This window comes from Marmota monax, unplaced genomic scaffold, assembly GCF_021218885.2.
Source record: "Marmota monax isolate L192 unplaced genomic scaffold, Marmota_monax_Labrador192_F-V1.1 WCK01_AAM20220418_F8-fsc00040, whole genome shotgun sequence".
In the NCBI taxonomy this organism is placed as follows: Eukaryota; Metazoa; Chordata; class Mammalia; order Rodentia; family Sciuridae; genus Marmota; species Marmota monax.
Window position 1 is genome coordinate 5935947 of NW_026692782.1, and position 12454 is coordinate 5948400.

The 12454-nt window shown below is 40.1% G+C and overlaps 1 protein-coding gene across 1 annotated transcript in view; it reads right to left on the reverse strand.

The window, feature by feature from the left end:
• Positions 1 to 1297, reverse strand: part of Cpe (carboxypeptidase E) — a 119084-nt gene extending 117787 nt beyond the window's left edge. Inside the window, exon 1 of the mRNA XM_058580378.1 lies at positions 792 to 1297. Coding sequence (XP_058436361.1) covers positions 792 to 1098 — 307 coding nt within the window. The 5' untranslated portion in view covers positions 1099 to 1297. The remainder of the gene's footprint in view (positions 1 to 791) is intronic.
• Positions 1298 to 12454: the final 11157 nt, after the last annotated feature.

Consider the following 12454-nt stretch of genomic DNA (forward strand, 5'->3'; position numbering starts at 1 on the left):
TTTGGAATAAAATCCAGTCACAAACTGTTCATTCCAACGTGGTTAAAGCAGAGAAAATGGACTACTCCTTTTTCCTTAAGTCATGTGCAGTTTCAAAATCTGAAAGCTTGTCAGAGACCACTTTTCCACCCTGGTAGGAAGAGCTGCGTGTCTGAACAACCAAGGCCCCAGATTGGCAGTATCCTTAAAATTCCTGAGCATCCAAAGCAGTGAGTGTGCCGAACGCGGCGCGTACAGGTAGAGATGGAGACGCCGAGCCCACAGCACCCAATAAACTGATGCTCTGGAAATTAGGCAACAAATGATAAATGACTTTTCCCGGTTTTCTCTAAAACCCCGCCCTCTGCACCCTATCTTTCCACTCCTGTCTGTAAGGACGGGCGGCCGCCTTCCTGAGGACTCGCAATCATTCCTTGGGGTGCTTGATACAGCTGTAAGAGTGGCCGCCGGGTTGGCGCCCACGGGGATTTGCTTGCTCCGTACTCTTGTCCCCCACCCTCTCCAGCGTCTCTCGCTGGGGCTCACCCAACAGTGGCCGTAAGGGCTGTGGTGGTGGCTTGGGGCTGGGGGGATGGGAGAGGGGGACAGAGATTAGGCTCCCGGCCATCCGCCGCGGTCTAGGTCCGATTCTTCCCCATTTCCAGCCGCCTTCCGCTTCCCACCTACGCTAGGCACCCCTTACCAGGAGGCACCCCTGGGCCCACCTTTCCCTCCGTCCCCCACCGCCACCAGTCCGACCCTCTGCCGCCCTCCGGGACGCCTCCAGGGCTGGCAGGGGGCATCGCCCTTACCAGGCTCATGGACCCCAGGGTTGTCGGACAGCTCGATGACCAGCAGCTCCCGACCCTCGAAGCTGCGCCCCACGGTGTAGATCCTGCTGATGGCGGTGCACTGCAGCCACACGGACACCAGCGCCTCGCGCAGCTCGGGGTAGCGGTGGTACTCGAAGGAGATGCCGTCTTCCTGCTGCAGCCTCCGGCGCCGCCTCATGCCCGCCGCGGGCGCCCCGGGTTCCTGGGCTTCAGCACCCAGCAGCCACCCGCAGGCGGCCAGTGCCACGCTCAGCGCCAGCAGCGCCCTGCCTCCTCGCCCGACCATCGCCGCGCTCCGCCGCCGGCCGTGCCTTCCTGCCCTGGCGGCCTCTTTTGTCTGCCCGGCTCCGGGTTCAGCTGGCAGGCGCTGCGCGAGCGGCGACAAGTTCCGCACCAGCCTCGCGTCGCCTCACCTTCTGCGCTGAATGAGTGTCACCGCGCGCTGGGGCCGCCCAGAGGAGAGGGGCGACGCGGCGGCTCTGCGGGCTGCACTACTGGCCGCCGAACCCAGGGGAGCTGCAGGAGAAACCACTGCAGTCGGGGGGGCCGGCCGAGAGAGCTGCAGCCGGCGCGCGTCGGGGAGGGCAGCGGGCGCTATCTGTTGGCTCCAAACCTCGGCCAAAGCCGAATGGAGCCTGGGGCAACCCAGGTGACAGGACAGCGTAGGTCTGGGCTCCCGGACGTTGCTGTCATTGAGAAAACCGTGACCCGTGACCCTGCACGTGGAATATAATTCTTGGATTGTTAGTGGAACCTTTTAAAGAAACATCTATTCCAAGCAGAACGGGGTTTCCATCTTGATGCATTAGAGAATTAGAGAGTATTCCAGGAAGAAAAAGAACAGAAAGGAAGTGTTTGCCTTCTCTTCCTGAAGCATCACTGTATCAGTAATTGAAATGCAAACCCAAGGGTGGGGATTTCATTTATAGCAAGGCCTGGCTAGAAACCAGAACATCGTGCACTTCGATTTAGAGATTTAAAAGAATAGAAATGCTTTCTACCAATTTGCAACTACTGTCTTTAATTGTATTTATGCACATTCTCACAGAGGGGGAAAATGAGACAATGTCATTTGGCAGTGCCTGTAAGAACATCGTCTATAAACACCTCCTGGGAAAACAAAATACAGCTCTGCTGGTGGCTTAGACAAAAGATTTAGTTTGGCATTAAGATTAGATCCTGATATAGCGAAAACTGATTATGACTTGCCACCTCCAATCCTTCCACAAATTGTAAAAATGTAAAGATCATTTACAGCTTTAAATATCCAGTCTTAGGTAGGATTTATATTCATGGACCATGTCTGGAACAGATGTTACCCTGTAGAGGTTGCCTTTTATATTTAAGAACAGCACAAACCAGAATAAATAAATAATCCATTGGCAATTGCAACCAAGAAGAAAAACTGGACCCTAGATGGGTAATTTTTTACCTTAAGACATTTTTTTCTAAGTTTCCTCTTTCTTCATCTGTCTAGTAATGCATTGCACTAAATAAAAACTCTTTCCCGTGTGTTACCTTTTTCATCACTATGACAAAATACCTGAGAAAATCAACTTAGAGGAGGAAAGATTTATTATGGCTCATGGTTTCTCAGGTTTCAGTCCATGGTAGACTGGTTCAACTTTGCTGGGGGGACCTGTGGGAGACAGAAACATCATGGCAGAAGGGTATGATCAAGCCAAGCTGCTCATCTTAAGGCAGTCAACAAGCAAAGAGATAGAAAAGGACTGGGGACAAGGGCCTCGTCCACCAAGCACCCACACCCCTCCACTAGGTCCCACCATATACAGTTTACACACACACACACACAGAGAGAGAGAGAGAGAGAGAGAGAGAGCATTCAAATTATGACTCCATCAATGGATTAATTCAATGGTGAGTTTAGACCTCTCATGTTCCAATCATTTCCTAAAAGCCTCACCTCTGAACATTGCTATATTGGAGACCAACCTTCAACACATGAATCTTTAAAGAGAAACCATAACAATCTATAAAAGGATCCAGATATTCAAATGATTTTATTGGATCAAAAAATAAAAGCTCAGATATGGTTGGTAAGGTGCTACTGGAGAGGCAAGCTTCAAAGCCTCCTGACTGTCTACATTTCCTACAGTAGCATATATCTTCTTTGGGGGGCCTTGAGGGGAAGCTGCCACTTTATAAAAGCTCTGTAAACAACTGCTTAGTTGAACTGATTTGGGTCCACCCATTTTCCCTGTCTATGTAAGCAGAGCTAAAAACTATATTTTCCACTATGACTAGTCTGTGTTTGATTACGTGGTCCAGAAGTTTGAAACCAGAGTTATAATTACATTTCTAAAACCATGCCCAAAGAAGCAACCTTGTAAATCTAGAAAAAAGAAAATAGAGTAGCTAAAACCCATAACTTCAGAAGTGGGAGGTTAAGATTTTCATGTTAGCAATTTAAAATAACCATACTAATTTGTGGTGAGGTGGGCATATTGAATAGTAACTGCACATATAAACAACGTATTTTCATTGAGGTCCTGTGTTGCTCCTTAACTGTCTCTTTAAACAAAGAATGTTTTTCTATTTTCTCCCAAAATGTCAACTTTATGGGTTATGAGTTTTTTATTTGGTTGGTTTTTACTTTTCTTTAGTAGGTGGGATTATATCTGCTACATGGTCTTACTTGTAAAGACTTCCTTACATTTTAGATGCTTGTTTCCCTAATGTATAAAATGAGAGGTTTGAATCAGATTATTAGTCTTCTAATGTTTATATGCAACAGAATCATCTGGATAATTTATAAAAATATGCAAATTCCCAAGCCCCAACAATTCATTGAGTCTAAGGTGAGTTTCAGGTTTTAATGAGATTCTACATGCTAACAAGAAAATCAGTTCTTTCTGATTTTAATGTTTGATTGGCAAACATACTTTGATAAATAATGACCTGTATGTTTTGTAAGGTCTCGTTCCAATTGAAAATGCTATGATGCTGGAAGTTTTCCTTTTGAAATAAATTTCTACAAGCCAAATGGATGGTAGTGTTCCTCAAACATTGTAGGGCATACAACATACACCAAGGCATCAGTTCAAAGAAACTAAAACTTGGTGTTTGGATTTCTGAGCTATTTTTGGTGAAGGTCAGCTGTCCCAACTTCACTAGAGCATATATTATTTGTGGCTTCATAGATAATTATGCAGTTGCCCATCTTGATTAAAAAAAAAATCTTGCGTGCCAAATCTTTAATGTGTTTGTGTTCCCATAGTTAAGTCCAACGTGCAATTCCTATCTCAAATTGTGTGTAGATGTGCACATACAAGAAAAAGAAAGAGACGGAGCTCCTTTTTTTCATGTCACATCTGGACCTCTGGGTGGGTCTATTTAGGCTCCCCAAGCCTCCACTTTCAGCTTCACCTCTGTCATCAAATCCAGAAACCATCTCTTCTTCTATTCATAACCTTGTCTTCTGTTCTTTCAAAGCCCTAAAATTCATCTACTCCACAAAAATTCTGTGAACATATAATTCCACATCCATCCAGTCGTGTGTTGGTGAATGTTAAACAGTCAGCTCTCTGGTAGGGAAAAAAAAAAAAAAAACACTTGACTTACAGTGTTTGCTGATTCACATAGTGTAAATATTCCCACCATGGCAAGTTTCAAATTTACCAACGTGACATTCCTGAACACATTCCTGCATTAGGAAGAGATATGCAGTAGCATAAAATAATATAGTATAGCAATGGGTACAAATTCTTTATACTCCTCCCTTTCAAGAGTTGGAATTACTTCCTTTCTATATGTACATAGACAGGACTTAGTGACTCACTATAATGCACATAATACAGCAGAAATCAAGATGTTTCTTCTAAAGTTATATTATTAAAAAAAAAACTGCAGCTTCCATCTTAATTGCTCTGAGTGCCTTCAATATCTCCCTGCCCCCATCACTAATCCCAGGGAAGTTGGCTGCCTGTTATGGAAAGGTCCATGTATCGAGGTACTGAGACCTCTGGAAAACAGCCTGAGATCAACTGACATCCTCAGTCAACAGTCAGTAAAGAGCTGAGCCTTGTCAACCACCAATCATGTGAGCAGACTTGGAAGTAGATCCTCATCCCAGCTGATCCTTGAAAGGATTCCATCTCTGACATCTACCACCTCTAAGGTTTGCTACAACCTCCTTAAAGACCTGGAGCCAGAACCACTCAGCTCTGCAGCTCCCAATTCCCTAGCCCATAGAAACTGCTAGACAATGAATGTATGCTGTTTTAAGCTATGAAATTGGTAATTTCTTATGCGGCAGTGGATAACTAATTTATAGAGCATCCCCCCGATTCAGATATCCTCAAGCAAAGGGTAGAGTGTGTCAGCAAGATAGCAGAGTAGAATATCCCATTCCTCATTCTCCCACAGAAACACAGATTTAACAATGGGAAAAGTAACCAAATTCCTTTGTGAGAAGTCTGGAATCGAGTTAGAAAGTTGCAGTACCCCAGACAAGCTCAAAATCAAGGTCAGTCACACTGAAACAGGTAAGAAGATCTATTTCACTTTACCTATAGCAGTCCCTACCCCAGACTAGCACAACTCAGCATCCAGAAGATTACAACTACCCCCTGGGGTGGAAGTGGGGAGAAGTGAGCTGTTCAGTACACCACCTAAGGGGCCAGCTTCTGTCTTGCTTCATGTGGAGTGATCAAAGAAGTGGTGCAAAGATGCAAGGAATGTGAGCAATCAGAAAAACAAAAATCATGCTCAAAAAAATAAAAGAAATCTCCATAACTGGCCCTAAAGTAATGAAGCTCCATGAGCTATCTGCCAAAGAACTTGAAATTATTACCTTAAAAAAAGCTCAGTAAGTTACAAGAGAATAGAGATAAGACAACTAAACAAAACAAAGTATTACAAAGAGAAACAAAAAGAAGTTTTTTCTAATTTTAAAGTTATTGAATACAATAACAGAGCCAAGAATACTAGAGGGGGGCTGGGGATATGGCTCAGTGGTTTAAAGCACTTACTTAACATGTGTGAAGCCCTGAGTTCAATCCCCAGCACCACAAAAAGAAAGAGAAAGAATATCAGAGGGATTCAACAATAGATTTGATCAATAAAATGAAAGAATTAGTGAACTCAAAGATAGGTCATTTGAAATTATCCAACCAGAGGGTAAAGTAATGAAAAAAGTGAAAAAAGAATAAAGAAATCATGATATAGCATCATGCCAACCAATATAAGCAATATGGAGAAGAGATAATTAAAGGGGGGCACACTTAATTGAAGAAATAATGGCTGAAAAATTGCCAAATCTGAGGAAGGAAACACAAGTCCAAACAAGAAATAACGTCCAAATTCCTGAATTCAAAAGGGTCCCAAATAGGACAAATTCTGAGATATATCATAATCAAATTATGAAAGATCAAGGATAAAGAGAATTTTTAAAAGAAATAAAAGAAAAGTGACTCATCACATACAAGGGAATTTTCAGAAGATTCATAATGGATTTCTCAGCAGAAACCTTGCAGGACAAAAAGAAGCATGTGACATATTGAAAGAACTGAGGGCTAGGGATACAGCTCAGTGGCAGAGCACATGTCTGGCATTTGCAAGATTCAATCCCTGTACTACCAAAAAAAAAAAAAAGTTAAAAAAAAGAAAACTACTACCAAGACTATGTTATTTAACTGAAGGAGAAAAAAACACTTTTTAAACAAAGAAATGTTGAAGGAATTCATCACCAATAGAACTTTCTCCAAAAAATGCTGATATGATTCCTTCAAGTTGTCATGAAAACAGGATGAACTACAACATGAAAGCATATGACAGCAAATAACAAAGCCAGGTGGCTTTCATATGCAATTGAAGTTAAGTTTCCACCAACTTAAAATGGTCTACTATATGAGACTTTACATAAACCTTGGGGAACCATTCACAAATACCCATAATAGGTACAGAAAAGGGGAAAAAAAAGAATTAAAGCATATCACTGTGAAAATGAACAAATTACAAAGGAAGACAGCAAGAGTGGGGGAAAAAAGGGACAAGAGAACTACATAAAGCAGATAAAAAACATTAACAAAATATCTACAGTAAATCCTTACCATCAATCATTTAAACATAAATGTAAATGCTATAGACTCTCCAATAAAAAGACATAGAGTGATTGAATGGTAAGAAACCCAAAGATGTGCTGTCTATAAGAAATACATTGGTTTGTTGTTTGAGATCGGATTTCACTCTGTTACCCAACCTGGCCCCAAACTCATGATCCTCCTGAGTAGCTGAGATCACAGGTAGGTACCACCACACCCAGCCTATAGACATACTTTAAAATCAAAGGTACACATAGGATGAAAGTGAAGGGATAGAAAAAGATATTCTATGTGAATGCTAACCGAAAGAAAGCAAGGATGACTATAATCACATCAGACAAAATAGACTTTATGTAAAAAACTGTCACAAGGGACAAAGAGAGCATTATTTAATGATAGAAGGGACAATTCATTGGGAAGACATGACAAATATAAATATATATGCACCCAACATCATAGAATGAAACTAAATAAAGCAAACATTGCCAGATTTGAAGAGTAGATCTCAATACAATAACAGTAAGAGATTTTAATACTTTACTTCCAATAAAGAATAGAACTCCCAGACATAAAATTAATATGGAAACAGCAGACTCAAACAATGCTACAGACTAAAGGACCTAACAGGTGTATGTAGAACTTTCCACCCAACGGCAGCAGAATACATATTCTTCTCAAGAGCACCCAGGACATTTGCAGGCATAGATCAGATCTGAAATCACAAAAGAAGTCTCAACAAATTTTAAGATGATTGAAAGCATACCATGTATCTTTCCCCCAATGCAGTGAAACTAAAAACTAATAACAGAAGGGAAACAAAAAATTTCACAAATATGTGAAAGTTACACAACAGTCTTAAAAATAACCATTGGGTCAAAGGAAAAAAAAATTAAAAAAGGAAATTTGAAAATATCTGAAGAAAGATGAAAATACATCATACCAAAACTTATGGGATGCAGAAGAAGTAGTACTATGAAGGGGGTTTTAGTGATAAGCAACTACATTGAAAAGGAGGAAAGATTTCAAATAAACTATCTGACATTACACCTAAGAAATTAAAGACCAACCAAACTCAAATCTGGCAGAAGGAAGGGAATGATTAGAGCAGAAATAAATTAAATACAGAACATAAAAACAAGAAAAAAATCAACAAAACGAGGAGTTCTTTTAAAGGATAAATGAAATCAACAAAAACTTTTAATAGAATAACTTAAAAAAAGGATAGCCAACTCAAATTGTAAAAGTGGAAGGGGAGGAAATCATAGCTTTTGCGCAAAGATTTTTAAAAATCATGAAATAATTACAAACAACTATATCCAACAAATTAGATAATCACAAAGAAATGGATAAATTCCTAGAAACATGCATCCTTACAAGACTGAATCAAGAAGAAATAGAAAGTTTGAACAGATCAATAGTAAACAAGGCAATTGAATCAACAACTAAAAACCTCCCAACAAAGAAAATCCATGAGCAGATGGTTTTGCCAGTGAATTCTACCAAACATTTAAAGAATTAACATCAATTTTTCTGAAACTCTTCCCCCAAATTAGCAAGAGATACTTTCAACATCATTTTATGAGACTGGCATTGTTCTGATACCAAAGCCAGACAAAAGCAATGCAAAATAAAAGGGGTAGAGGTGGGGGGGAGAACTATATTCATTATCTCAATAAATATGTATGGAAAAATTCTCAATAAAATACTAGCAAAACACATTTGATAGCACATTAAAAGTCTCAGTCATCACAATCAAGTGGGACTTAAACTTGGGATGCAAGAATGCTTCAACACACGTAAATCTATGGATGTGATATGCCACATTAACAGACTGAAGAATAAAATCACATGTTCATCTCAATAGACACAGAAAAAAGTTTTGACAGAATTCAACACTTTTCCATAATTAAAAAAAAATTATAACAAACTAGGTATAGAAAGAATTTACATCAACACAATAAAGACCTATATGAAAAGTCATAGCTAACTTCACATTCAACAGTAAACAATTGAAAGTCTTTCCTCTAGGATCTGAAGTAAGACTAGGATGCTCACTCTATCACTTGTATTTAACATAGCACTAGAAGTCCTAGCCAGAGCAATTGGGCAAGAGAAAGAAAAGAAAAAGGCATCCAGATAGGAAAAGAAGTCAAAGGCCTCTGTTTGCAAATCTCATGATCTTATACATAGAAAATCTCAACGTATAACATAAAAAATGTTAGAACTACTAGGGATTTAGCTCAGTTGGTACAGTGCTTTTGCCTAGCCTGCGTAAGGTCCTAAGCTCAATCCATAGTACCCCAAAATAACAATAGAAACAAATTCCTAAAATTCATAAGGAATTACAAATGGCTTCAAATAGCCAAAGCAGACTTGAGCAGGGAGACCAAAGCTGGAGGCATCACACTTGCAAAGCTATAGTAACTAGAGTATATAGAAGTAGCATAAAAACAGACATACAGACCAATAGGACAGAACAAAGAGCCCAGAAACAAATCCACACATATATGGCCAACTGATCTTCATCACAGAGGTCAAGCGTACACAGTGGGGAAGAGATAGTCTCTTCAGGCGGGTGTTGGGGCTCAGTGACAGAGCATTTGCCTAGCATTTGATCCTCAGCACCACATAAAAATAAGCAGATAAAAAATGTTGTGCGCCTCTACAACTAAAAAATATATACTTTTAAAAAATATAGTCTCTTCAAACAATGCTGGGGAAACTCAAGATCTACATGCAAAAGAATGAAATCAGACCCTTGTTTTATACCATATTAAAAAAATTCAGTGAAAATGGGCCTCAGATTTAAGTGTAACACCTAGAACTGTAAAATTCCTAGAAGAAAACGTAGAGAAAAAGCTTCACGGCATTGGAATGGGCAATGACTTCTTGCATATGACATCAAAAGCACAAACAAAGGAAAAATTAGAGAAGTGAGACTACAACCAACTAAAACTTTCTACACTGCAAAGGAAACAGCAGAATGACGGGACAACTTACAGATTGAAAGAAAAGGTTTGCAAAATATTTATCTGACTAAAAATGGATATCCAGAATATATAAGGATCCCAAACAACAGCACAAATCAAATAATACAATTAAAAATGGACAAATGGCCTAAATAGACATACACAAATGTCCAACAGGCTCAACCACTAGTCATCAGGAAAATGCAAACTAAAGCCACACTGAGGAATCATCTCCCTGCAGTTAGAATGGGCATTACCAAAAAGACTGAAAAATCAACAAAATTCAAAAGTTGAATGCATAAAAGAAATGTGTATACACACCCAATGGAATATTATTCATCCATAAAAATGATAGAATTCCATCATTTGCAGCAACATGGGTAGAACTGGAGGACATTAGCTGAAGTGAAATAAGTCTGGCACAGAAAAACAAAGACCACATATTCTCACTTACATGTGGAAGCTAAAAAGTTGATCTCATATGAGCAGAGAATAGAATAGTGGCTACCAGAGCCTGGGAGGGATGGAGAATGGGTAACACATACAAAGACAGGAGAAATAACTTACAAGGTTATGTAACACAGTTGGATAGCTACGGTTGACAACAATTAACTAAATATTTCAAATAAGCTAGTAGAGGATTTTGTGTTTTCCCAACACAAAGATTTCAGTGTGTGAGGTGACAAATATGTCAATTAGCCCTGATTACACATTGTATATGGGTATTGAAATGTCACACTGTATCTCATGAATTTGTGCAATTACGACGTGTGAAATCAAAGTAAAAATAAATGTTTAAAGTTGTTTTATTGAGGATTCTTCCAAACTTCAGTTTTTTGTTTGTTTTTTTTCTAGCACCTTGCCTCAACAAATTAATGTTTTGACTCCTTGACTATTGTTATGGTTTAGAGATGACGTGTCCCTTAAAAGCTCATGTGTCAGACAATACAAGACTTTTCAGAGGCGAAACGATCAGATTATAAGATCTTTAACCTAATCAGTGGATTAATCCATTGATGTGGATGAACTGGCTGGTAACCATAGGTAGGTACAGTGTGGCTGGGAGAAGTAGGTCGCGAGAGGCTATCTTTGGAAGCTCTCTCTGCTTCCTGGTGGCCATGTCCTGAGCTACTTTCCTGCCCCAAGCCCTTCCACACACCAGGTGATGGTCTCCCTCACTTGAGGCTCAGACCTATGGAGCTGGCCAACTATGGACTAAATCTGTGAGCCCAAATAAACTCTCCTCCTCTAAATTGTTCTTGCAGGGTATTTTGTTCGCTGACTAAAACAACTATGTTTATATTTTATTGAATACTTACAGAAACCCTAACAACCTGATGACTGTCCCTTCTCTAATCTAGTTTTACCTTTTCCTAGGAACTAATTTGTTATCACCTCATCTTATGCAGGCTGCTTCCCAATACTTCCATGATTCAATTAGTCATTTTATTCTTCCTGCTCTAGACACATATGATGAAACCATGTGTGGCTGGGCATCCAACAAGGTGCTGGGACAACTTAAAGGCTCAGTCAGAACTTTGGATGGGTCAGATTGTGAAGGAGATGAAACAGTGCAGCTGGTGGAAGACAAGCCACCAAACCCCACAGTGAACACTTCACTAGAGTTTGCCTCTGTGCATGACCTAAGGCTACCTTAAACACTTCAGAATGGGAGGGCTGGGGCTGTAGCTCAGTGGTACAGCGCCTGCCTCACATGTGCAAGGTACTGGGTTCAATCCTCAGCACCACATACAAATAAACAAAGATATTGTGTCCATCTACAACTAATATATATATATATATATATATATATATATATATATATATATATATATATTAAAAAAATACTTCAGAATGGAACTCCAAAGAACATCATGATCTAGAAACAACAGGTTGTCTGACCATCTCCCCAGTCCCTCTAATCATCCTGACCTTCTTTCATTATCCTCCTACCTTCATTTCTAGGTAGCTTATAGTTGTCATTCAGGTCTCACATTACCCATCACTTTCTGTGGGAACCTTCTCTGAGAGCCTCCACCAACTAAGAAATGTCCTGCAGCTACAGAATTCCAAAACTTCTGTTCCTCTCTCCCCTTTCAGTGATTTTAAATAATCACTTAATTAACTACAAGCTCCCTTATATCCTCAATTGTGAGGACAGGAATCATGCCTCTCATGCCCCCTAGTGTACCCTTGTGCTTAGTAGAGTTTGATACATGATTGAAACTAGGTAAACATTTATGGACTAAATGAATATCTAAATTCTTGTAGTGATCAAGCCTCAGTCCTCTGATACTCTGCCATTTAATTGGAGCTTCCACAATTCAAAAATAATTCGATCAAAACATCTACATTCACAAGCTGCAACCTCTTCCATACTTACAGAAACAACTGGTGGCTGTGCATATATGCAGGTCGGAGAAAGGTATCGCTATGAACTTGAGGAAGAGCCCAGCATACCACCCACTTCTGCCAGTTCACATGGAAATGCATGTTGTCACCAAGGAGAACCGTCAGTGCTACTGACTTTGAAGTCCTAACTGGGTGAACTAGTCAGGACTTGCTTTGTTGCAATTGAAATAAACTGAATTCAAATAGATTAAGTAAATAG